Genomic DNA, 26,625 nt, shown 5'->3' on the forward strand with positions numbered 1-26,625 from the left:
GGACCCAGGTCAGCCTGTGTACACAAGGCGGGGCCGCCCGCCCAGGCTCAAAGTACGCCCGCACCTCCCACCCACAACAAGCCCCAGGGCCTCGTCCCTGGGCCGTCTCAGTGGTCAGATCGGTGGGGACAGAGGTGCCTAGCACCACCTGCGGCCACGCCCAGCCCTGAGCAGGGCATCCAGGGCTGCCCTGTGTCCTCCCTCCAGCCCTCCCTCTCCTGGGGCAGCTGAGGCAGTGGTACCTCCCCCACCCGGGGGAGGGGTCCTGAGGGGAGGCCCCCGCCCACACCCCTTCCTCGGACAGGGGGGCCTTGCCCAGGCAGCCCGCCTGCTGCTGCCTGCCTCAGGGCGACCCCCCCCCCCCAACACAGCCCCCTAGGGCCAAGGGGCTGGCGCAAAGCCTGCCTCCCTAGAGTCAGCTGTGCCATCTGCCCCCACCACAGGACAAGCCATGCCCCACTTCACAGAGCCACCAAGGATGCCAGGCTGCTGCCATCAGAGAGCTGGGCAGCAACTGGTCTGTCCAGCTACCTGTCTACTCACCATCCGTCTGGCCTGTGGTACCTGCTCTCTTCAAGCCCCACCTCTGAGCAGTGGGGCGAGGGCTCCGGGTTGGGCTGGGGTGAGTGGGGGAGGGGAGCTGTGGCAGGTGCAGGAAGAGGGTGGAGGGAACAGGGCGAGAGGCAGGAAGGCTAGTAATGAGGGGCTGGGACCCCCAGGGCAGGCGAGGCCTCCTGCCCACACCCTGCAGCAGGCGCTCACAATGGCAGCACCCTGGAGAAAGCCACCCGAGCACTGCTGTGCGCAGCAGCAGCAGCAGCAGCGGCCCCAGGAGTGGGGAGTGATCCCCCAGCGGGAGGCCCAGGCCCTGCGTGCCTGGACCCAAGAACACTCCTTGGAAGCACATCTGTGAGCCTGAAAACAAAGGCTGGGTTTAATTTAGGGCATGGGAACACCAGAGAAATCAGCTCCCTGGAGACCCTGGGACAGAGCGCCAGGGTGGGGCCAGGCCTCGCCCCTGAGGCCTGGCAAGGGCGGCCCGGCCTGAGGTCATTCGTCCATGTGCAGACCAAGCTTCTCCAAGCTGTGGTCTGTGCCCACCGTCGCCAGGCGTGGTCTCGGGGCTCCGGAGGCCAAGAGGACAGGCCAGGGTGCAGGAACCAAATGCAGCCAAACCAGTTCTGGGCACTAGACCGCGAGGGGACAGGGAGAGCCAGCTCTGCGGCAGGTGGGTGTGGCTGGGCGAGGCCGGGCAGCAGCCTGACAGCAGAGGCCCAGCTCCCACCTCTGCTCGGAAGGGTCCGTCCACTCTGGGCGCCGGGCTCACAGGCCATCCTCTGCCACCTTGCACACCCGCTTCACCCTGGCATAGGGCCCCAGGGAGTCCTCAAACACAAAGTCCCAGAGCACCTTCACCCACGAGAGGTGCTGGGGCAGGTGGTCGTAGTACTCGGGCGCGATCTTCCGTACCTGCGGGGAGGACGAGCAGGTCAGAGGCACATGCCCCTGTCCTTTGCCGGGGGACCCATGTCCAGCTCAGCCAGGCAGGAGGCCGCCCGTGCGTCCCAAAGCCAGAAGGGCCACTGGCGGGGTCACCAAGAGGCGCTGAACCCTCTGCCCCAACTGGGAATGAGGAGTTAAAAATGCACCCTCTCCCCTGCCCCCTGCCCCCAGCCCCCAGTCTCTGATACAGGAGCCCCAGAGTGGGCCGGGGTTCCCGCCCCTCAAGTGCCCACGGAGGGCCGAGGCACAGCCTGGCTTGAGTCTTAGACGCCGTCAGGTTCGTGCATCCTAGCTCCGGGTCCAATGCCCGCTGGGACCTGCCAAGCCTTCTGGCCTCGGTTGCCATCGCTCGCCACCCAACCTCGGTGCTTGTCGTTTCTAGCCCCCTCTCCAGCCTGCACCTCAGGAAGTGCTCCCTGCATCCACAGCAGCATGTCCCCACCACCACCACCTCTGCCCTCCGCTCCTTCCATGGAGGACGACCAGGGGCTCCGCCTCCTTTATAGCTGAAGACCGGGCAGGGGCTGGGGGCGGGGGCTGGCCTGCACAGCGGGAGCAAGGAGCCTGTGACTTTGGGAGAAGTCAAGGCTCACAGCTAACAGCGTGTGCTCCTGGGAGTGTCCTGGGTCCAGATTCTGAATCTGCTACTCTCCGAGGCAGGGACACCCCACCGCACCCCTTCTAAGCCTCTGCCTCCTCGCTTGAAATGGACACGATGGATAAGGAGGGCGCCTGCCCCAGGGACCTGGGGTGGGACTCAAGTGAGAGGCTGCCCCGCCCAGGCAGGGCCTCAGCACAGCCAGGATGGACACCCGGGCTGTCGGACTCCAGAGTCACGTGGGCCACAGCATGAAGACCTGCACACCAATCAGTGCACACTCAGGCGCAGGTGAGTGGGTGCCCCTGGGGACAAGCACGCCTAATCGCTGCAAGAACACGGGTGGTCACCTCCACTCAAACCAGCCAGAGCCAGACAGGACTCCGCCTTCTCCTCCGCTTCCTCCCTTTCTCAGAGTCTCCAGAGTTTCCGCTGTGGCTCACCAGGATCAGCAGTGTCTCTGGAGCGCTGGGACACGGGTTCAGTCCCCAGCCTGGCAGAGTAGATTAAGGATCTGGCATTGCCGCCACTGTATCTGGGATCTGACCCCTGGCCCGGAAACTCCACATGCCTCAGGGCGACCAAAGAAAAGAAAGAATTTCTCCAACCCCAGGTTTCCCAAGACAGAGGGGCCAGCCAGAGGCTTCTGCTCTGAGGCAGCTCAGGCCTACCCCTGGGGGTCAGTCACTAGGGCAAGGCCCACCCTGTTCTCTCTGTCCCATGAGGGGGCCCCTGGAGGGTCACAGGGCAGGGACAAGAAATGAGGAGGCTCAGGGTGAGGAAGGGAAGGTACTTCAAGTACAGCATCGCTGCTGCCCCTTTTACAGAGGAGGAAGTTGAGGCACAGAGAAGGCAAGCGGCTTGCTCAAGGGCACACAGCCAGTCAGCAAATATCATTGCTGGGCTCCAACCAAGAAACCAGAGCTGTAAGATGCTTCTCAGAGCGCCTGCCCGCCCCCCGCCCCACCATATTCACCTCCCTCCCCCCCCGAGCCGGTCACCCCCATGCCAGGTGGCCTTTGCCTTCTGCCCCAAGTGAGAAGGTGGCCGTCCCACGAGCCACACAAGGAAAAGAGGCCAGAGGGTGGCCCAGAGCTCTCCGCCCGCCCCCCTCCCCTGCGCCTCCCCCTAAGGCCCACACAGCCCTGCGACAGTGGCCACGTACCAGGGGCAGGTTGCAGCCGGGGATGCTGGGGAAGTCGTGGTGCTCCACGTGGTAGCCCACGTTGAAGGTGATCCAGTTGAGGGGCCCGTAGTAGGAGTAGGTCTCGTGGCCCTTGAGGAACATGTAGTGCTCGGCCACAAAGTGGCCCGAGATGGGGTGCAGGCCCAGGCCCAGCAGGGAGCTGGCCAGCAGGTAGACCACGGGCTTGAGCCCCCAGAGGGCGAAGATGGTGGCATCGGCCGCCAGCTGCACCAGGGCGTTGAACACCTCCATGCGGGTCACGGCCTTGGGGTGCACGACGAGCGGCCGCAGCGAGTAGAAGAAAGGCTGCAGCGCCAGCCAGAGCAGCTTGCGGGCCGGCGTGCAGAAGAGCCAGCCCTCGAGGCGCGTGGGCACGTCCACGTCCAGCCCGTCGCCGCCCAGGTAGCGGTGGTGGTCCACGTGGTACTTCTTGAAGGAGGCGGCGTAGGGCACGCCCATGGGCAGGTTGGCGAAGACGGCGAACCAGCGGTTGTGGGCGGCGCGGCCGGTGCCGAAGGCGGCGTTGTGCGAGATGTCGTGGATGGCCAGCGTCAGCGAGTGGTTCACGCAGCCCCCGAAGGCGTAGGCCCAGAAGAGCAGCCAGCGCCACGCCAGGCCCCGCACCAGCCAGCAGGCCAGCAGCTGCGCCAGCACCAGCCCCGTCACCGCCCACTTGAGACGGGGGTCCGGCCGCATCAGGGCCTTGATGGCCGGGTACTTGGCTGCAGGGGGGACCAGAGAGAAGAAGGTGAGGTGGGCCCTGGCTGCGTGGCGCCCGGACGCCTGCGTGCCCTCCCCGCCCCTCCTTCCTCTCCCAGTTTCCTGCCTTCTTCCCTCCCTCTTGCCGCCGTCCATCCAGCCCCCTGGTAGTGACACCCGGGGATCACCCTGAGACCTGGCGCCGCGCTGCGGGGCCCGGAAGCAGCCTGGCAGGAGCCTGTGCGGAGGCAGGCAGACCCACCTCACCGCTGCCTGGGGACGCTGGGGACAGGTCCCAGAGCCAGGACCTTCGCCATCACCCTAAATAAAGAGCTGGCTTCGGAGTTCCCGTCGTGGCTCCGTGGAAACAAATCTGACTCGTACCCGTGAGGACGTAGGTTCGATCCCTGGCCCCACTCAGTGGGTTAAGGATGCAGCGTTGCTGTGAGCTGTGGTGCAGGTCCCAGGCGCGGCTCAGATCTAGTGTTGCTGGGGCTGTGGTGTAGGCCGGCAGCTGCAGCTCCAGTTCAGCCCCCAGCCTGGGAACCTCCATATGCCGCAGGTGCGGCCCTAAAAAGACAAAAAAAAAAAAGAAAGAAAGAAGGAAAGAAAAAAAAAAAAAGCTGGCGCCAGCTCGGGCCACAGAGACATAATGCCCTAACCCAAGTGGCTGCCGGGAGATGCAGGGTAAACACAGACGGCCATCAGGCCGGGGGCAGGGAGGCTCTGGCTCTGTCTGGAGCATTTGGGATCTTAGGATCTGAAGGAAATACGATAAAAGGTTGAATGCCTTTCTTTGGGACTTGGTGTTTGTTATAGTAGCTTTTGTTTTACAGAAAAGGAAAAAACAGTGGGAGTTGCCCAAGCAGGGGAGGCCCTTCCCAGCAAGGAGTGGCCTGACCCTGCAGAAGAGAGGAGAGCTGGGTGGGGTGGGTACCCTCGGGGTGAGACAGCAATGCCTTCCAGAGACCTTTGCTGTGGGTGCGGGCAGGGCCAGGTATAAAGCAGGTGAGGCTGGTGCTGCGTCCCAGTCAGGGAGGGGCAGGGAGGGGGGACATCACAGGCTCAAGGGGACTGTCGCCCTCCCACCTAAGGTCTTCTCTGTCCCTTGGTTCCCAGGGCAGAGGAGTCAGGCCCTGACACTAGTGGGGGATCGGAGGTGGGGAGGGCGGGGCTTGTCTCAGGGCAGCCTTGGGCCAGCCTGGGAAGAAGGTCAAGGCTGGGCCCTGACTGTGATGGGCTGGGCCAAGGTCTGACCCTGGTCTGCCCTTTCCTCCAAGTGACATAGAACGTCGCTTCCCTTTTGGGGGCAGGATGGAAAGCGTGTGACAGCCCCTCCCGCTTCCCAGTGCAAAGAACTTGCTGTCAGAGCCACCCTGCAGTGGAACAGGCTGCTTCAGAGGTGTGGTGAGTTGCCTGTCCCTGGGGGTATGCAAAGGAATTCTGCCCCAGGCAGAGGGGAGATTTGGGCTCAAAATCCTCTTGCCAGAGCCCCAGTGGTGCCACAAGCCCAAGTCACTGTGTGGCTGTGGTGCATGTCCCACCCTCTCTGGGCCTATGTGCCCCAGAGCGAGACAGCGTGGGCATGATGGTCCTCACAGGGTGTCTGTCCCCACAGAACAGTCCTGGCCCCTGAGGGGGGACAGGCCACCTCTGCTGAAGATGCTGGGGGAGCCAGGGTTCCCGGGTCCTAGAACCGCAGGCCACCTCTGCCCAGAAGCCCAGAGTCCCCCAGGTAGCATTTATGCCCCGACCATCTACGCCCCCTGCACTCCCACCCAGCCTTCGCCTCATTTGGCAGCTATGATGGTTTGGGCTCCAACCAAGTGAGCAGTGGCCCCGCACAGCCCTCCGGACAACCTGCCAGCACCGGGGGGGCGGCCTGAACCCCACACCCCTGCACCCTGCTCCCATTCCAGCCGCCCTCCCCGACTGCAGGGGCCACCTCAGGCCTCCAAGCTCAGCAGAACTGCCAGGCCCTTGGATCCCAGGAGCTCTGTCCCTGAAACCGCCAAGGACACAAGCCAATCAAGCCTACGAGGAAGTGCTCACAGCACAAGTGTCAAAGCAGAACCTGGGGGCGGGGGGCAGGAAGCTCAGGGCTGGTAATCAACCTGGGCCCCACGGCGCCCCGACGGACACAGCGGGCAGGGAGGGAACAGCGTTCAGAGCAGGTTCAGAAGTCCAGCTCTGGACAAGGGCTTGATAACCACAATATATAAAGACGTCCTACAACCCAACAACAAAGAGAACAACCCAAGAGAAAAATCAGCAGAGGACTTGAATGGACGTTTCTCCAAAGACGTGTGCCTGTCCAGGAAGCACCTGAAAAGGTGCTCAGCTCCATCCGTCACCAAGGATGCAGTCGGCGACGCGGTGCGACGCCCCCTCACGCCGCTAGGGCGGCGCTCCTCGGAGCGGAAAATAACAAGGGCCACCGAGGCTGCGGGAAACCCGAACCCGTGCTGGTCTGTTGCCTGTCGGAAGGCAGAACGGTGCAGCGGCTCAGGAAGACAGTTGGGCCGTTCCTCAAAAACCTTAACCACGAAACCACCGTGTGACCCAGCCATTCCACTTCTATTCACACACCCTGAAGAATTCAATCAGGGAGCAAACAGATACCTGCACAGCCAAGGTCACAGAACTATTCACAGCAGCCGGAGGGGGACACGACCCAGGCATCCATCACCTGACAGCTGGATAAACAAAATGTGCCCTCTCCATGCAGGGGAGCGCCACTCAGTCCTGGGAAGGAACGAGACCTGCAGTTATGAACAAGCAGCTCGTGCGGATGCGACGTACAGAACGGCGACTACGGTTCCTAAGTTGTTAGCAATACTTTCTATGTTGCGTATTTCAAGGGAGTTCCCGTCGTGGTGCAGCAGAAACGAATCCGACTAGGAACCATGAGGTGGCGGGTTCGATCCCTGGCCTCGCTCAGTGGGCTAAGGATCTGGCGTTGCCATGAGCTGTGGTGTAGGTCGCAGACACAGCTGGGATCCTGCGTCGCTGTGCCTGTGCTGTAGGCCAGGAGCTGAAGCTCCGATTCGACCCCTAGCCTGGGAACCTCCATGTGCCTCAGGTGCAGCCCTAAAAACAGGGGAAAAGAAAAAGAAGAATCTGAAATGGGAGAAGAATCTAAAAGAGAAAGGATGCACATGTGTGTCAGGGAGTCATTTGGTTTACAGCAGAAATGATCCCAACGCTGTTAATTCAGCTCGACTTTAACAAAACTTAAAGTAAATAAAAACCCCGAGATTGAACATCCCACGCCTCTGTATCACAATGCCAGCTTAATCCCACCCCCCGGAATTGACCCCCAAATCAACCACAGCACCCCCCAAAAAAAGGGAAGGGAGAGAAGTGCTGACGTAACACTGATGGACCATGAAGACCTGATGCCACGTGAAAGCCGCCAGTCACAAGAGGCCACACCTTGTAAGATTCCACGGATGTGAAATACCCAGAAGAGCCAAGTTCGCAGAGCCAGAGAGCAGAGGTCACCAGGGGCTGGGGGCGGGGAGGGCGGAGGGGGGTGGCGACTGGCTGGGAATGGGCGTTTGGGGTCATGAAAACGTTTTGGGAACAGTAGTGACAGGTGCACAACACTGGCAAAATCATTAATACCCCGAATCTCACACTTTAAATATGGCTAAAATGCCAAATTCGATGTTATATATATTTTACCACAATTTTTGTTTGTTTTTGGGGGTCTTTTTTTTTGCTTTTGCTTTTTGGGGCCATACCTGCGGCATATGCACGTTTCCAGGCTAGAGGTCGAATCAGAGCTGTAGCCACCAGCCTACACCACAGCCACAGCAACGCCAGATCCGAGCCCCGTCTGCGACCTACACCACAGCTCACGGCAACGCCGGATCCTTAAGGATCCTTAACCCACTGAGCGAGGCCAGGGATTGAACCCACAACCTCATGGTTCCTAGTCGGATTCATTAACAGCTGAGCCACAATGGGAACTCCTTTTCCTTTTTTTTTTGGCCACCCCTACGGCATATGGAAGTTGCCAGGCCAGGGATCAGATCCGAGCCAGAGCATCAACCTACGAAACAGCTGCAACAATGCTGATCCTTAACCCACTGTGCAGGGCCGGGAATCAAACTGGCGCCTCCACAGAGGCAAGCCGGATGGTTAACCCACTGTGCCACAGCGGGAACTCCCACAATTTTTTTTTTTTTTTGAAGTAAAAAAAAACAAAACACTCAACTCTTGGCAGGTTACCTCCTCCCCAAGGCTCATTTCTGAACCATAAACAGATCACCGGGCAGATGAATAGATAAGCACGGGCAGATGAATAGATAAGCACGGAAAACCTCAGGCTGACCCGGGGCTGGGAGGAAGCACCTCATGATGACGAGGCCACAAAAGTGCGCGGCGGAGGCAAGTCTGAGAGGCAGGCACCCGGGATCGGCTCCCGGCCCCGCCTGCGCTGCCTGACAGAGGCTGCGTGGCATGTGCCTGTGTCGTGGGAGATGACTGGGCCCCAGACGAGTGACAGAGACCCCGGCACCTTAACCAGTACACAGGTGGAGGGAGGCAGGCGGACGAGCAGTCCCCAGATGCCCTGGTCCTGCCACCTGTGAGCTGGTCAGGTGGCCCCAGGTCAGGCTGCGCGGGGCACCCAGGGCACTGGTCTGCTGACCTCACAACAGCAAGGAGAGTCTGGAGCATCCCAGTGGCCCCGTGTCACCCTGGGCTCTGGACGGGGGAAAGCAGGTTAGAGAGGAAGTCCAGGGCGACGTACTGGGTGTCCACCTGCCTCACTGGTTGTGAAGATGGAGGGGACAGGGCACGAGCCAAGAGGCGAGGGTGGCCCCAGAAGCTAGAAAGGCCTGGAAACAGGGCCCCCCCGGGAGCCTCCAGAAGGAGCTCCAGCCCCATGAGCCCCGGGTCAGACCTCTGACGTCCAGGTAGCAAGTATGTCATTTTACTTTTTATATTCTTTTTAGGGCTGCACCTGCAGCATGTGGAGGTTCCCAGGCTAGGGGTTGAATCGGAGCTACAGCTGCCGGCCTACCCCACAGCCACGGAAACACTAGATCTGAGCCATGCCTGTGACCTACACCACAGCTCACAGCAACACTGCATCCTTAACCCACTGAGCAAGGCCAGGAATTGAACCTGCGTCTTCATGGATACTAGTCGGGTTTGTTATCGCTGAGCCACAATAGCAACTCCGTGAGTGTGTTGGTTTAAACCCCCAGGTTTGCGTACTTGCCACCGCAGCCCTAGGAAGCTCACCCGGCAGGAGACACTGGAGCTCCGGCAGCCCTTCCAGCCACACTGACCCAATCCGCCCGCCACCCCAGGGGCCCAGGGCCTGAGGAGCCCAGGGGGAGGCCCGCAGCCACGGTGAGGTGTAGCAGGGCAGGAAGAAACGTTTTCACAACCTCAGCCATCAGACCGCTCTCACCCGCCAGGGAAATCGCACGCCAAGTCCCAAAGCTTTGCGCACCTGCAGGTCAGGTTGGGCCCACAGGCCGCAGGCCTCCTCTGCTTCCCCTGGGAAGGAAGCCGAGCCCGGGGCAAGAGGGCAAGACAGGCCACACCTGCACCAGGTGAGCATAAACTGGCAAGCTCTGGGGCAGGGGGGACCAGGACCCTGGCTCGGGGATCCAGGCCAGGCAACAGGCAAGGGCAGTGACAGCCCAGCAGCTGTGATTTTGAGAGTGGGGCCTCGGATGAGTGCCCCGTCTATCAAACAGGAAAGGTAAGTTATGGGGGGCCCCTGCCCGGCCCGGCCTGGTGCCCCCTCCTACTTTCTTGACAGGTTCCCAAGGACCCAGCTGCCCCAAGCTTAGGCGCAGCCCCGCTAGGCCCTGGGGTGCCTGACCGAGCAGGCCAGGGCCAGTCCTGGCCACACCGCCGCCCCAGCCTGGGTCTCCACACCTGAGAACCGAGGATGATGGCCCAACCCCCCATCTGTGGGGAGGCCGAGATGACAGTTCTGCGCCCCGGGAGCAGCTATCATTATTGTCATTAAATAACAGTTTTCTGATCCCAGAGTCAAAATGTCCCATTTCTGACCTGAGGCCGTGGCTGGTCTTGGAGGCTGATGGGGACCCGGGCTTGCTCTGACCTATGAGAACTGGCCCAATGCTCCCAGGCCAGGACGGTCACTGGGCCCGGCCACCCTGCCGGAAGCCGCAGAAAACGGGCCCCTGTACCAGCTCGCACGCCAGGCAGTTAAGGAGCTGAGTGCACAAGCTCTGCCTGGAGGCCCTTCCCAGACCTCCGCACAGGGCGGAGGAGCCCCAACTAGCCAGCAGGTCCAACAGCCAGGAGCCAGGGCAGCGCGGGACCAAAGGCACCGTCCACTGGGACCCAGGCTGAACGTGCCCAAGGGGCACGACTCTGTGGAGGCTTGGAGACAGCAGCCGGGCGGGGGCGCGCACAGGCTGGGAGACCTGCTCAACACCGGCCTTCAGCAGAGACCCCTGGAAAGCCCGGTCCGAGTGGGGCCACCCTGGACGCGCCTGAACAGCGCCGGGGAGCAGGCTGAGGCTGACGCTGAGGCTGCTGGATAAAAACACAGTCTTGGCTCAAGAGAAACAGCAAACACCTAATGTGGAGGCCCGAGCTTCTCGTTCCTGGGGAGGTGGGACTGGGGCCTCCCCCAGGAGCATGGGGACCTCCAGCCATGCAGGCCTACAGAGCCCTGGGCGCAGGCAGGTTTGGGAAAACTGGAGCCTCGGGCTTGGGGGTGTCCAGCTTCTGGGGGCCAAGGAAGGTCACGGAAGGGAACACTGGATGAGCATCTGCAGGACCCGGCAAGGCCGAGGGGCCTCAGCAGCAGCCAGAGCGGCAGGAGGTGAGAAGCGGAGGGGCGCGTGCAGCCAGGGAGGGAGGAGAGGCTGCGGCCCGATAGGTGGGGGCGGGAGTTACAGGGAAGGCAAGGGGGGCGCTGGCCTGACGAAGGGGGGCCTCTTCCAGGGGCTCGGGGATGAGGTCAGGGACAGGCGAGCCTCTGGGAATGCTCGAGAAGGACAGGGGCCCCATGCTCTGCGGCAGACCCATGATGTGGCCCGGGCCTGACCGGGCTCTGTGCCCCTGTGGGATCTCAGGTGACACTGGCCAGCTCAGGCGTCCAGCACAGACGATAGGAGAGGCTGGGTTAGGACATGCCTCAAGGGCAGTCTGCTCCAGTGGGACAGCCGCCTCTGACCAAACAGACTCATGTAAATGACTGTCCAGCAGGGGCCTGGGTGGAACCCTGGGCAGCTGGCCACGAACAACAGCCGTTGCTAGAAGTCACACTGTCCAGGTAGGACACAGAAAGCAGGGGCTGAGGACCAGCGAGGCCAGGGCTGACCTGACAGGGCAAGGCCCACAGAGCCCAGACTTGACCTCAGCACACATGGGACTTCCAGCCTGTAGGGCACGAGCTGGGCACAGGTGGCTGCGGGCCTCCGCGGGCCAGGCCTGGCGTCTGACACACACCTAACAGTCAGCCTTGTCCACCTTGCCCGGGAGGGGCCCGTCCCCCATCTCAGAGATGAGCAGAGGTCACACCACATGGTGGCTTGCCTCCAGGGTCCGCAGAGGTGCCTTGGCTGCTTCCCGGAGCTGGGCTGCGTCATCGGGGCCAAGCGCCCTGAGAAAATCCTGCGTCCCAGTTCCGGAGGAGAGCCGCCGCCTCAGCCCAGCTCTGTCCCAGGGCTGTGTGCCCTGCGGCAAGCCCCTGTCCCTCTCTGGGCCAGCTTCCTCGCTCTCCATCCCTAAGCTGCTGCTCTGCCAGCCCTGGGCCATGAAGGGGGACCTTCCCTGGGGCACGTGGGGAAGTGAGAGGAGGTGGCAGGCCCTGAGGCCTCAGGAGCTTGGCTGCAGAAGGTAGAAGAGTCCCATGCTTTCCATGTATTTACCCCCGTGGGGGACTTGCTCATAAAGACGGCGGGGGCAGGGGAGGGGGGCGCTGCTGGGAGATCGGGCAGCAGCCTGACCCAATGCCCCCCATCGATCGCACAGAACGGTCTCCCCGTGGATACCTGGTTATTCCCAGAAACTGTCCTGACAAATTCTGGCCGCCAGGCCCTCGCCCTCCAAGGGCAGCAAAGAAGGCACAGAGCCCTGGCACCGGGTGCCCCCCCAGCCTCACCACCAGGCCAGCAGCGAAGTCCCTCTCGCTGGCTTCCAGCAGCAAGGAACCCGTGGAGCTTCTCCCTGCTTCCCCTCTGGATGCTGCATGTGCCCGGGCCTGGCCCTAGGACTGGATATGCCAACCAGCACCCCAGGGAGGCTCCAGGGGAAGTCCCTGTCACAGCCTTTCCCCACCCAAGTGCTCTCTCATCTCGAACATTCCATGGCATCCATCAGCTCCCTGCTGCTCACCTGTTTCCAGCTCCCGCCTGACCCTGTTCCCACCACAGCGTGCAGCGCCTTCCTCAGCGCCCCCCCTCCCCAGCTGGGTAACTCTACCTCTGCTGCTCTAACAAAGGCGCCCAAAGCCTTCTTAATCCCCTCCTTCCTAGCCAGCTTCCCTGCAGCCTGGCCCTGCCACTGCTAAGCCGCCCTCTGCCAGCCCCCTTTGCCCACCTCCTAACCCCAGCTAGTTAGTGTGGGAGGCGCTCTGGGGAGCCGGTTGGACCTGGGAGATGGGGGATATGGCCCCAAGTGCCTTCAGAGTCACCACACTCTGCCCTTCACCTGCCTCCCGCTCAACCTGCTTTGTTCATTGACAAATATTTGCTGAAGGTCTGGGATGAGCCAGGCCCCAGATCACAGAGGCAGGAGGGGACCCAGGCTGAGCCGGGGTGGGCGGCCCAAAGTGTCCCAACCAGGACGTGCCAAGAGAGGCCACACGCGCAGTCCCGGGACACTCAGCCGGAACCTAAAGGATGAGGATGCAGACAGAAGGACTCGGGTGGGGCTGCAGAGGGCCTGCAGGTGTTCAGAGGGATCTTCAGGGTGAGGGGACAATGATGCTAAAACTGGATCGTTGGCTTTACTAAAAACCACTGCACGGTGCCTTTACAGTAAGCGAATTTTATGGCGTATAAACCACACCTCATAAAAGCGGGTACAAATTAAAGAATGTGGAGTGTGGATTAAGAGCAGGCAGGGGGAAGGCACGGCAGGGAAGAAGAGAGGAAGGTATGTGGGAACTGGCCGCTGCGAGAGTCACATCCCAGGGACCAGGACAGGCTCGCTTCGGGTCACGGGTAGAGGACAGGGTGGAGCAGAGGCACAGGCCAGCATCACCAGCTTAGAGCCCTGTCCTGACTCTAACCCTAACTGGCTGGCAACCTTGGGCAAGTGGCCCAAGCTCCCAGGGTCCTGCCACGCATTAAAATGCAAATGTCCATAAAGCCAAAGAAAGGGGAAGAGGAGACAGAGAAGAAAAAGAAAAGGAATGAAAAATACGTTCCGGAGTTCCCGTCGTGACACGGGAAAAAGATCTGCCTAGGAACCATGAGGTTGTGGGTTTGATCCTTGGCCCCGCTCAGTGGGTTAAGGATGTGGCGTTGCCGTGAGCTGTGCTGTAGGTGGCAGATGCGACTCGGACCTGGCATGGCTGTGGCTGTGGTGGAGGCCAGCAGCTGCAGCTCCGATTCGACCCCTAGCCTGGGAACTTCCATAAGAAAAAGCAAAAAAAAAAAATATATATATATATATATATATGTTCCAAGCACATACAAAGGACAGAGGCAGAAAGATTCTTGGGGTGTGTGGCACACGCAGGGTCACTACACATCGTGTGCAGGAGACTCTTCCAGATCCAGGAATAGGAGCCAGAGATGTGAGTCGAAAATTTGCCGAAGATGACAGACAGTGACATCAAGAAGAAACACTCAGCCTGACTAATCAGCTCAAAAGCGCCAACAAGACGGGTCATCTCCCTGCCCTCCAGTTGTCAAGGATTAAACCGCAAGCTCCGTGAGGCAGCTGACAGGCCCCCGGCACCGCTGCGGGGGACCCCTTGCTGTGGTGGCAGCCCTGGACTGGGGATGCTCAAGCTTTGCCAGGTGCCCGCTGCTTCCCTCAGCCTCTCCGTGAGCGTGAGTGCCAGGCGCTGGTGCAGAGGGGCCTGGCCCTGCTCCAGGAGCTCAGAGTTGAGTAACAAGAGTCGGGCGTTTAAAACTGTCACCCCACAAGTCAACGTGGAAGTACAGAGGGAGCAGAGGCCATAGAGCCCAGGTGCACGGTGCCCCACAGGAGAACAGGGACGGAGTAGCAGGGGTTGGGGGAGGTTAGGCTGTGGTGTGGCAACCAGCCCATGCCTGCCACTGGCAAGAACCCACATATGCTCCTTTCTCCCCAACTCCATGGTCACCAGGGCACGTTGGGAGTTTGAAGTTGACCATGATGAAATAGTTACAAAAACTGGCAAGTGCCAATTTGTAAATCAGGACCTTCTGTTGTGCCCAGGGAGTTACTTGGCTGTTTAACGTTTCCCAGCACAGTGTTTCTGAAAAAAGGGACATTTAGGCTGGGACCTGAAGGCTGCATAAGAGTTTGGTAGAGGAAGAGTAGGGGAAAGAATTCAAGCAGAGACAACATTTGCAAGCGCCATAAATTAGGGAATGACCAGATGGGGTTGTAGACCACCAAGTGGCTTGAGAACAGGAAGCGAGGACAGGGGGCAGAGCAAGGGGGAGCTAACAGGGCAGAGATGAGATTCTAGGAAGAGAAGCCCTTGGAGGACGCCAGCAGGGGAGGACAAAAGCAGGTCAGGTGGGGTCCTAGGGACCACCTCTGTCTGCACTGCTCTGCACCCAGGCACCCAGCACCCCTCCCTGCCCACCCAGCTTAGGACCAGAGCACCCCTTTCCAGAAGAGTTGCTTCGCCCTGCCCTTGCCATGCCCCTGCAGTACTGTGGGGCTAGCCCATCACTGCCCACACCGGCCAATCAGAGGACTCACAGCTCTGCGGGAGACTGGCTGGCTCGAGGCGGGGTCGCGCTGCTCGGGGCAGGAGTTGGAGGAGGCACCTCTTTTCTCTCTGGAATCTCAGAGCTGGGTGGACACAGGCTCCAGCCCCCGACTCCCCCGGCGGCCAATGAGGATAAGGCCAAGCACAGCAGGGTGGTGGAGGGTTGAGGAGAGAATGGACCTGCCCACCACCCCTGGCGCCGGCATCTCTGATTGGGTGAGAACACGCCACAAATCTCCCCCCCACCCCAAGCTCCGGCCAGTTCTGTTCTGGATTTCACCACTTGCCACCCCAAGATCCCCAGCGGCGACCGTTCCTAAGCAAATATCGAGTCATACTTCCTTGTTTTCCTTTGATTTTTTTTTTTTTTCCCCGGGCCACACCTGCGGCATATGGAGGTCCCCAGGCTAGGTGTTGAACCTGGGTTCAGCTGCCAGCCTACGCCACAGTCACAGCAACATCTGTGACCTACACCAGAGCTCACCACAGCAACGTCGGATCCTTAACCCACTTCCACTCCTGTGGCCACGCCCGGCTCTGAGCTCTGACAGGACCAGAGTCTTGCTGGCTCTGCTCCCCGCCTCGTGGCACAGGGCGCCTCAGCCCTGGCCTGGGAGACACATCCCAGGATTTGGGGAGGGACTTGGTCCTGCCTGAGAAGCGCTGCAGCCAGCTCTATGCCAGGACTTCCTGGCTTCTGATTCCAAGGTCAGTGTCCCTATTGAGCATCCAGTAGCCACCTAGGAGCTTGGCAGGGTCATGGCAGCCCCCTGGCTGGCATGGAGCACATCTGCACCCAAACACCAATTTGGCCTCTGTGGCCTCTGAGCTGGGAGGCCCTAGGCAAGTCACGTCCCCTCTTGGAGCCCCACTCTGGGGGCTCCTCTGTAAAGAGACGTTGATGGTTACAACCAGGATTTCCCGGGCTGGGAACATGGCATCAGCTGGAGGATAACGGAGCCGGAGAGGAGTCCCTGCCTTGGGGAGGACTGGGCCTGACCACAGGAAGGAACCACTGTCATCCCAGCAAACACTTGCAGAGGCCCGGCGACACAGCACCCACCTCATTTCGTCTGCACACAAGGCCATAGGAAAGCACTACGAGGGACACTTTAACTCAATCACACCTGCATTTCCTCCGCTTCCCACTCACCTGCCCCGGATCACGTGGCTCACGAGCGGGTGTTGGCCTTGCTAGAGATCAGCTGCTCAGCCAAGGTCTAGACCCACGCAACCTGCCCCAGAGAGCTAAGAACCCAAGGGGCTGAAACCAGGGAGGGGGTCCCCAGAGGAGCATCCTCACACAGATGTGGGGCGTGGGTCCCCACGGGAGGGAGACCTGACAAGAACGAGCCAGGGGGGCAGAGCACCGAGGAAGGACATCCAGGGTGGGGAACAGTGTGTCAGGACCTGGGGTTGGGAACGGCACATTCCAAGTTCATTACTCAAAACTGGCCGCGTGGGGAGGAACCCACAGCACCCAGTGGACAGTGGGAAACTGCAAAGCTCCCTGGAGAGTCGGTCCTTGAGGAGCCCTGCTGTCCCACCCGGCCCCAAGTCACCTCTCTCTTCTCCAAGTCTTCCGGGCTGCCCAGCCACCCTGTTGGGGAGGCTTCCTGGGTGGGTTCCAGGGCCGTGGCTTCTCTCTTTAGCCATCCTTCTCCATGTCCTGGAGCACCGAGTCCTACACTGAGCCCCTTCTCACCCAAGACTGCTTTTTTTTTTTTTTTTTTCCTTTTTAGGGCTGCACCCGCAGCTTATGGACATTTCCAGGCTAGGAGTGGAATTGGAGCTTCAGCTGCCGCCCATACCACAGCCATCACAACAGCAATGCCCAATCCAGGCAGCTCCTGTGACCTACACCGCAGCTTGCGGCAACACTGAGTCTTTAACCCACTGCGCAAGGCCAGGGATCGAACCCGCATCCTCATGGGTACTAGTCAGATTCTTAACCCGCTGAGCCACAACCGGGACTCCCCCAAGATCTCCTTTTATCTTCACGCCCACTCGCCAGAAAGGACAACTGTGCCCCTTACGCAGGATGGGCAGGTAAGGCTGCAGCCCAGAGTGTTTGGATGCCTCCAGGCAGCTCTGTGGGCCAGAATGTATCTCCCAGCCTTCTCCGCTGGGACCAAGTGCCCCTTGAGTCCTGCAAAGGGACAGCCAGGGGGAGGGAGGGGAGCACAGCCCTGCCTCCGACCTGCTGTGCTCTGTGGGGGAGAGAGCACTGGGCTGTCGCCATCACCCCTCTGAGCTGCCAGCAGGAAGTTCACAGATGTAAGGGACAATGGCTGCCTCTGGTGAGGCCACAGACAGTGCCGGGTTATTGCTCACCTCACAGGACAGACGTCACAGACCCACCCAGAGGTCTCCAGACCCTGGACCCCCAGCAACTGTGGGGCACACTAACCACTCAATGCATCCAGTGTCGAGAGGCTTAAAAGTCATAGGAGAGACAGTTCCATAGCCTTGGGGTGGAGCAGCAAGACACCAAAGGGAAAATTCTCAAGAGACACGCCAGATCTATTCAAATGCATTAAAAACAAACAAGCTTCCGTGATTGCAAAGTATGAGACAAAGGGTTTAAAGCCTTTATCACAAAAGAACTCTAACAACCTGCAAGCAAAAGACCAACCCGGGAGAGGAAAAAAAAAAGAACACATTAAAATGGCCGATTACACATGAAAGCTAATCATCAAATTTAAAAATTGAACTCGCGATGCAAGAGTACTGTTTGGTGGATCCGCCCAGCAAAAGATGAAAAACCCAGGTGTAGGCGAGGCTGGGGGGGACACTGCGATGGCATCTGGAGTGGAGGAGCGTGTCCACCCTGCTGGAAGCCAGGAAGCACTGGGAAGAGGAAGCTGCTCTGAGGGGTGAGCCCTTTAACCCCAACCGCTGATAAAGGACTATACGCCCTGCGTTTCTGTTCCCCAGAGACTCGCTGGCTGGTTAGAGGGAGCCTGCTGGATGAGGGAATCCTCAGGATGGGTGACCGTGTAGGTAGAAATGACCTCTGGGGACACTAAACGACAGAGAGGAAGGCCGTCGGGTATTAGGCGCTCAAATAAAGAACAGGCTCCTCGGTACAATCTTTGTTTTTAAAAAAAGTAGTCTCGCTCATTGCGCCTTTGCTTCCTCCGAGGCGCTCATTCTGCCCTAAGCTCCGGTAACGAGGGTGGCCCGGGACACAGGAGCTCTGCGCACACAGGTGCCCGAGGTGCCGGCAGAGGGCAGGTGGCCGCAGAGCCGCCTTTGCGCGCAAGGTTCGCCCCTAGTTCGAGCCCTGGTCCTGGCCCTGGTCGTGGCCGGGATGGCGCAGCTGAGACGCGCTCCCCTGACGGGCGATTTAGGCTCCGGTCCTCAGTCCCAGGAGAGAGGCAGAGACGCGAGGGGAGTTTCAGACCAGAGTTGGGGACCCTTCAGGGCAGCTGGGGGCCGGGGTAGTGACGACCCTACCCTCCCTGGAGCAGAGGTAGGGGAGCGCCTGCTGGGCATCCGGGCCGCTCAGGAGCGACCCCTGGGCTCAAGCTGGCCCACGACGCCAGACGGTCCCGGGGCTGTCCCCACCTGGGGCCCGCGCTCACCAAGCATCTCCTTGCGCCGCTGCGTGTGCGGCTGGTCCGTGTAGACCCACTCGAAGTCGCTGCGGCCCGCGCTGTTGCCCATGGTGGGGCCGGGAGCGCGGCTGGGAGCGGTGCACGGCGGCGCCCCACCTGTCCCTGGCCGCGCGCAGCGCCAGGACCAGTTCAGGAGCGCGGGGCGGGCCACGGGGCGGGGCCTCGGGGAGGGGGCGGGGCCCGGGGCGGGGCCCTGGCCGGTCCCCGTGCTCTTGAGCCAGTTACCTTGGTTGAAAAATGGGAGTTAGCGCTTGACCCGCAGAGAGTCCCGGACCCCAAGTTGTATGGGGACGCCCCAGGGCCCTCGCCACCGCTGAGCGCCAGTTTTCTCTGCGGCCCAGAGCCACTCCGACTCCTGCCGCCCCGCCCCTCACGGAGCAGCCGGTGATAGTGCACGCGGGGTGGGGATGGGGATGGGGATGGGGATGGGGGGGGGTGTTGAAGGGTAGAGAGAAAAGGATGCCAAAGTGCCAGGAGACAGATGGGGGCTCAGGAAGGTTTCGCCACAGCGGTTATTTTACCCAGGGGGCAGCTGAGATATTTGCAACTTCGTGGGGGTGAGTCAGCCTCACCTCTGCCTTCAGGGAACTGAAGGGACAGGGACTTCAGGCACGGAAGAGGCCTATTATGACTCACGATGATACGTGCCATGACACAGGTAGGCTCTGGGGCAGCTAGGGTCCACAAGAGGGTTCTTTTGCATTGGACCTTTAAGTATGAATAGGAGTTCAACAGTTAAAGAAGGGGGAGGGCATTGGTGGTAGAGGGAACAGAAGATGCAAAGGCTCAGACTTGGAAGAATCCAGACAAATTTCAGAATGGAGAGTCCAGTGGGGGGGACACAGGGCTCCTCATTTTCACCTCCTCAGGGATCCCTCTCATTCTCTTCTGGCTCCTTTGGAGCTTTTGATGCTGTGTGCCTGGAGCTGCCTGGATAGCAGACTGACCTGGCAGCCAAAGGTACCACGAGGCAGGCAGGTGATAATGAAGAACTTCCCTCCAGCCTCCTGCAGGGCTGTGGGCCAGGCGCGTGTCCTTGCCTTTTTCATCCTGCATCTGAGGCCGGATTCCTCTCCACCACCACCCGTGCACCGCACCTGTTGTTTTCTGGTGTAGGTTTCCTTGTCACTCAGGAATGCCCTGGCCAGCGGAGTTCCCAGCGCCGGGGCAGCGCCCGGGTCAGTGAGGAGCAGAGGGAGTGGGGGGAACGAGGGACAGGAGCCTTCACCGTGGTTCCCAGGAAGGAAGGATGAGGCAGGGCCAGGAGCTGCCTGGATTGGGCATTGCTGTTGTGATGGCTGTGGTATGGGCGGCAGCTGAAGCTCCAATTCCACTCCTAGCCTGGAAATGTCCATAAGCTGCGGGTGCAGCCCTAAAAAGGAAAAAAAAAAAAAAAGCAGTCTTGGGTGAGAAGGGGCTCAGTGTAGGACTCGGTGCTCCAGGACATGGAGAAGGATGGCTAAAGAGAGAAGCCACGGCCTGGAACCCACCCAGGAAGCCTCCCCGACAGGGTGGCTGGGCAGCCCGGAAGACTTGGAGAAGAGAGAGGTGACTTGGGGCCGGGTGGGACAGCAGGGCTCCTCAAGGACCGACTCTCCAGGGAGCTTTTGCTGAGGGCCAGGGCTGTGGTACATCTGGCAGATCTCCCTCAGCCCAGGGCCAGAGGCAGTCCTGGCACGAGCTGGAAAGGAAGGGAACTGCGAATGGGTATCTGCTGGCAGCCAGCTGCCTCCCCTCAACTCAGGTGGGAGGAACTGGCGCACACAGAGGCTGGATTCCCCATCTGATGAGATGTTCAGGGCCTGGGGGTGCCACCTCCCCTTGCACCACCCAGCAGTGTCTCCCGGCCTGGCCTGCACACCTCCAGGAATGGAGAATTCAGTGCTCCCCGGGGCAAAGTGCCCTGTCCCCAGTAGAGGGGCCCTCAGAGGTCATCCCACCAGTGGCCACTTTACTGATGGGTAAACTGAGGCTCAGAGGTGAAGGGGGCTCAGAATAAGCAGCCAAGCTGGGACAGGCCCCTGATCTTTCACTTTAGAAACCCAAAGTCACAGAGTGTCACTCCTGTGTTGCAACAGGTGAGATCTGGATCCCAGCTCTGCCCTCAGGGCCACCACCATACCTGCCAGCTCCCTCCACCCAGGACGGGGATGAGAAAACCACTCAGACTGACCCCAGGGCTCAGCCTGGCCAGTTGAAACCAATGGCTTCATTTTACAGACAAGAAACTTGAGGTCAAAGAGGTGACAAGTCAAAAGACAGAACGGAGAAGTTCTCCTGTTGTGGTGCAGCGGAAACGAATCTGACTAGGAACTATGAGGTTGCAGGTTCAATCCCTGGCTTTGCCCAGTGGGGTAAGGACCTGGCATTGCTGTGAGCTGTGGTGTAGGTCGGCAGCTGTAGCTCCGATTCAACCCCTAGCCTGGGAACCTCCATATGCCACGGGTGCAGCCCTAAAAAAGACAAAAGACCAAAAAAAAAAAAAAAGAAAAAAAAAGACAGAATGGAGAGAGACCTGGTCGTGGAACAAAAGTTCAAGATGCATGACTCCTTATCAGCTGCCAGGTCATCAGCTGCCAGGTCATCTCCAGCTCCCTGAGGTCAGCTCAGACCACAGCTACTCAGCTTCAAAATGATGAACCTGCTCAGAGCACGTGCGCCAGCCACGCTTCCGTGTCCCTGGTCCTAGAAATGAAAGACACTGCATGTCTGTTTGTAGTGGGGTGTCCTGAGTGGGTTCTGGGCCAGAAAGGGGGCATTAGGTAAAAACTAAGAGAAGCTGCATCAAGTGTGGGCTTTAGTTGATGATAACGTATTGCTATTGGTTCAACCTTGTAGATTAGATTATAATATTATCACTGTAAGATATTAAAACAAAGGGAATTTGAGTTCCTGCTGTGACCCAACAGGATCAGTGGTGCCTTCAGAGCACTGGGACGCAGGTTCGATCCCTGGCCCGGCACAGTGGGTTAAGGATCCGGCATTGCCCCGGCTGTGGCATAGGCTAAAATTGCAGCTCAGATCTGATCCCTGGCCTGGGAACTCCACGGGCCATGGGGCGGCCAAAAAAGCAAAAAGAAAAAGAAAACAAAGGGGATTGGGTTGGACACTACATGAACTAGCAATACTATCTTCACCGTTTTTCTACAAATCTAAAAATTGATGTTATAAATAAAGTTTGGGGAGTTCCCGTCGTGGCGCAGTGGTTAACGAATCCGACTAGGAACCATGAGGTTGCGGGTTCAGTCCCTGCCCTTGCTCAGTGGGTTAACGATCCGGCGTTGCCGTGAGCTGTGGTGTAGGTTGCAGACGTGGCTCGGATCCCGCGTTGCTGTGGCTCTGGCGTAGGCCGGTGGCTACAGCTCCGATTCAACCCCTAGCCTGGGAACCTCCATATGCCGCGGGAGCGGCCCAAGAAATAGCAACAACAACAACAACAAAGACAAAAAGACAAAAAAATAATAATAATAATAAAATAAAATAAATAAATAAAGTTTGGGGTTTTTTTTGTTTGTTTGTTTTTTTGGTGTTCCTGTGGTGGCACAGCAGGTTAAGAATCGGACTGCAGTGGCTTGGGTCTCCTTCGGAAGTTTGGGTTCAATCCCCAGACCAGTGCAGTGGATTGAAGGATCCAGTGCTGCCATAGCTGCAGCTCAGATTCAGTTCCTGGCCTGAGAAAGTTCAAGTACTACAGATGTGGCCATAAAAGAAAAAGTTATTTTTTAAACGAAGTATAAAAATATACATACAGGAGTTCCCCCTGTGGCGCAGTGTATTAAGAATCTACTGGAGTTCCCGTCATGGCGCAGTGGTTAACGAATCCAACTAGGAACCATGAGGTTGTGGGTTCAATCCCTGCCCTTGCTCAGTGGGTTAACGATCCAGCGTTGTTGCCATGAGTTGTGGTGTAGGTCGCAGACGTGGCTCAGATCCTGCATTGCTGTGGCTCTGGCGTAGGCCGGTGGCTACAGCTCCGATTAGACCCCTAGCCTGGGAACCTCCATATGCCGAGGGAGCGGCCCAAGAAATAGCAAAAAGACAAAAAAAAAAAAAAAAAGAATCTACTGCCGGGAATTCCCATTGGGGCACAGTGGAAATGAATCTGACTAGCGTCCGTGAGGATGCAGGTTCAATCCCTGGCCTTGCTTAGTGCATTAAGGATCTGGCGTTGCTGTGGCTCTGGTGTAAGCCGGCAGCTGTAACTCTGATTAGACCCCTAGCCTGGGAACCTCCATATGCCGTGGGTTTGGCCCTAAGGGCAAAAAGAAAAAAAAAAAAAGAAAGAAAGAAAGAATCCAACTGCAATAGCTCAGGTCACCGAGGCGGCACAGGTGCGATCCCTGGCTTGGGGGTTAAAGGATCCAGTGTTGCCACAGCTGCAGGACAGGTCGTAGCTGCACCTCAGATTCAATCCCTGGATCAGGTACTTCCAGATGCTATGGGTGCAGCCATGTAAAAACCATATATATACACACCTATGTGTGTATATCATTTTTGTTAAACTACTAACAGTATTAGAAATTTCGTGGATGGAAAACCAGAGGAATTGGACAAGGCCAGCCACTCTTCTGTGCCTCCTGCAAATCCTTCCACAGCCCCTTCCCCTGGGCTGGGCACCAGCCCCAAGAGGAGGCCTCACTGACTTCCAGGAGGAACCCTAATGGGAGAGGCTTGGTCAGGGTGCTCTCATGTCTTCAGCTGCCCTTAAAGAGCAGGAAGCACCTGTACCCAGAAACCTGAGCTATAGTATTTGCTGCCCCAGCAGAAAGTCCTCTTCTGCCCCACATTTGCAGAAAACAGGCCAGAATGCATTCCACGCTGCCCCTCCCAGGCCTCCCAAGGCCGGCAGAGTCCAACAGCCCATGACCCAGAGCCAGGCAACATCGGAGGGAAATCACTCCAGAAAGAAAGGCAAACACCCCAAGAATGGAAGGAACTTCACACCTGGGGAAACAGAGCCACCAGAGAAAGCAGAAAACAGAACAGAATTGAAGAATGAAAAGAACATCTCCCAGGAGCCACAAAAGGCTGTTCCAGTCTCCTAAGATAAATAAATACACACACCGGCGATGGGCAGGTATCAAGTGCTTGTTAAAACAACAGCAACCCTCTACCGACATGAAAGCACATAAAAGAAGAGAGACCAGGAGGTCAGGGCTAGAATCCCAGCATCCTGCTGATGAGATTTCCAGGAGGAGAGCCAGGATGGAGGAGAGCCATGTGGCTTCCTCCCCTGCCTTGTTCCCCTCGAAGACGTCATCTCCCACTGAAACCAGGACTTCATTGCCTATAAGCATGAGTCTCCCCACATGAAATCCATTGTCATATCATGTACTTCTTTATTGCCCGCTCCCTCCTTTAGAGTCGCTCCTCCCTCTAGGCTCACTCCCCACCCACCCCACCCCCAAATCCCTTAATGCCTAGAAGAGTTTCCCGTGCAGCGGATGCCCTTAATGACGAGCTGCTAAATGAAAGAAGGGATGAATCACATCAAACAAGCAATAAACAAGGATTCCCCAGAACAGAGGAAAGACAGGTGTCTTCAGACTCCAAAGGCTCAAGGGAGTCAACAGAATAAAAACTTGGCTCAACCACTTTGGCAAGTCCTGCAGCAAAGCCTACTGAAGCTCCACCTCCCTCTGCCTCGTGACGCAGGACTTTTCACACACAATCCAAAGACATGAAAACAGACGGGTACCCAAGACACAGGCAGGGATGTTCATGGCACCTTCACAGGTAGGAGCCCAATCGCAGAGCCCACCCCCACTCCAACCCCGGGAGGATGGACAGACGTCTCATGGCACATCCACCTGCTGGAACCAGGCGTCGCAGTCAAACAGAAGCACTGCAACCTCCACCAGTGCCGTGTGTTACCTGAGCCTTTTTATTTTCTGTCTTTTGGTCGCTTTGACATCTTGGGACATTGCTGACCATAGAGACTGCCCTCCCGGGCTGGCCAGTTAACTGCTAGAGATGGTAAGCGCCTAGCCCGGGAGCGTGCCTTTCACAGGCAAACTAACCATCCTCGAGCCCCTGGGCCCCACCACCTCCTCTATCTGCTGTGTTCTCAGGGCCGTGTTTCCCTCCGTGATCACCCAGGCCGCGTACCTGACAACCCGAAAGAAATCACTCCCCCTGGCCAGTCCTAAGCCCGCTGGCCCTGCCTCATCCTTCCTTCCTGGGAACCACGGTGAAGGCTCCTGTCCCTCGTTCCCCCCACTCCCTCTGCTCCTCACTGACCCGGGCGCTGCCCCGGCGCTGGGAACTCCGCTGGCCAGGGCATTCCTGAGTGACAAGGAAACCTACACCAGAAAACAACAGGTGCGGTGCACGGGTGGTGGTGGGGAGGAATCCGGCCTCAGATGCAGGATGAAAAAGGCAAGGACACGCGCCTGGCTTTTTTTTTTTTTTTTTTTTTGTCTTTTAGCCATTTCTTGGGCCGCTCCCACGGCATATGGAGGTTCCCAGGCTAGGGGTCGAATCGGAGCTGTATCCACCAGCCTACGCCAGAGCCACAGCAACGCGGGATCCGAGCTGTGTCTGCAACCTACACCACAGCTCACAGCAACACTGGATCCTTAACCCACTGAGCAAGGGCAGGGATCGAACCTGCAACCTCATGATTCCTAGTCGGATTCGTTAACCACTGCACCACGACAGGAACTCCGAGATCCTTCACTTTAACTTAGCTTCCCTAAGTTTCCCATATTCACGGGACTCGTTGCCCTAAAATATTCCATAGTCGACAAATCTAATACACTGAATAATACATTAAAATTAAGTGTTTGGCATCTACAAATTGGCTTGATAAAAATGGGACGCTACAAACCTCCAGTTAAAACTGTTACTATGACCCAATGTGTTAAAACCATGCCCTTCAGGGAGCAAAGGTTTATATGATATAAAACCTAATTAATGAAGGGTGATTATTCCATTGCTCTGATAAGCAGCCCAACTCTGCCTATTCTGAAACCGGGGAAAAGAAAGGGTGCCCCCTGGTGGGAGCACAACATGCACCCTGTGGTCCAACCATTAAGGCCTCAGACCCAATATCCAGTATTTCTAAAGTCACCAGCTCTACCCAGTTAACACCAGTGTATATTTGGCACTTATAGACTTGGGGGTATGTGCTATTCAGTGTCTCTTCAGACTGGAGCCTTTCAGCCAGTTTGCCTCCACCTCTAAAAAGGGACACATACACCTTTTCCAGGCCACCTGTGGGGCATTTGTAGCAACACTGTCATCACCCGTTACCTCTGCAGACAAGCCCCTCCCTCCAGCTTCCCAGCAAGACCACAAGATCTGCCCCGCCCCCTTGGTTACACACAACCCCTGTCATCCTCGCATGGACTTGACCCAGCTGTGTCCCCTGGCAGCATGGCTGCCCCTCAAAACGCACCAATACTGATAAAAAACAGACAAGAACAATGAACCGTATGGATTTTTTTTGGCCACGCCTGCAGCATGTGAAAGTTCCCAGGCCAAGGATCGAACCTGTGCCACAGCAGTGACCCAAGCCACAGCAGTGATATTGCTAGATACTAAACCCACTACACTGCCAAGGAAATCCTGGATTTTTTTTTTTTTTTTTAGGTCTGCACCTGCAGCATATGGAAGTCCCCAGGCTAGGAGTCAAATTGGAGGTGCAGCTGCAGGCCTATACCACAGCGATGCCAGATCCAAGCTGCAAATGTGACCTATGAGGCCAGGGAATGAACCTGCATCCTCATGGACACCATGTTGGGTTCTTAACTCAGAGCCACAACAGGAACTCCAAGATCTCTCTCTCTCTCTCTATTTTTTTATTTTTGCTTCTTAGGGCCACACCCACAGCATATAGAGGTTCCCAGGCTAGGGTTCCAATCGGAGCTACAGCTGCCAGCCTATGCCACAGCCATAGCAACACCAGATCCGAGCTGCGTCTGTGACCCACACCACAGCTCATGGCAACACCAGATCCTTAACCCACTGGGCGAGGCCAGGGATCAAACCCGCAACCTCATGGTTCCTAGTCGGATTCATTTCCGCTGTGCCACAACGGGAACTCCCCTATTTACTTTTTATATTTCTGATGCTCTGACATCTTGAGGCCTTGCCAACACTGAAGAGACTGCTCTTCCCAGGGCCAGCCAGT

General features: G+C 58.3%; 1 protein-coding gene across 4 annotated transcripts in view; it reads right to left on the reverse strand.

Moving 5' to 3' along the window:
- Positions 1 to 908: 908 nt before the first annotated feature.
- The window catches only part of DEGS2 (delta 4-desaturase, sphingolipid 2), a 73,841-nt gene continuing 48,124 nt past the window's right edge, over positions 909 to 26,625 (reverse strand). For 2 of the 4 annotated variants that reach the window (XM_047797188.1, XM_047797185.1), the window contains 2 exons: positions 3,267 to 4,009; positions 909 to 1,470 (listed from right to left, as the gene is read on the reverse strand). In XM_047797188.1, coding sequence (XP_047653144.1) covers positions 1,324 to 1,470; positions 3,267 to 3,983 — 864 coding nt within the window. In that variant the 5' untranslated portion in view covers positions 3,984 to 4,009 and the 3' untranslated portion in view covers positions 909 to 1,323. Of the gene's footprint in view, positions 1,471 to 3,266; positions 4,010 to 14,861; positions 14,977 to 18,458; positions 18,618 to 26,625 lie in introns of those variants that run through there. The other 2 variants (XM_047797186.1, XM_047797187.1) reach the window with 2 other exon arrangements.

Source organism: Phacochoerus africanus, chromosome 9, assembly GCF_016906955.1.
Source record: "Phacochoerus africanus isolate WHEZ1 chromosome 9, ROS_Pafr_v1, whole genome shotgun sequence".
NCBI classification, from domain to species: domain Eukaryota; kingdom Metazoa; phylum Chordata; class Mammalia; order Artiodactyla; family Suidae; genus Phacochoerus; species Phacochoerus africanus.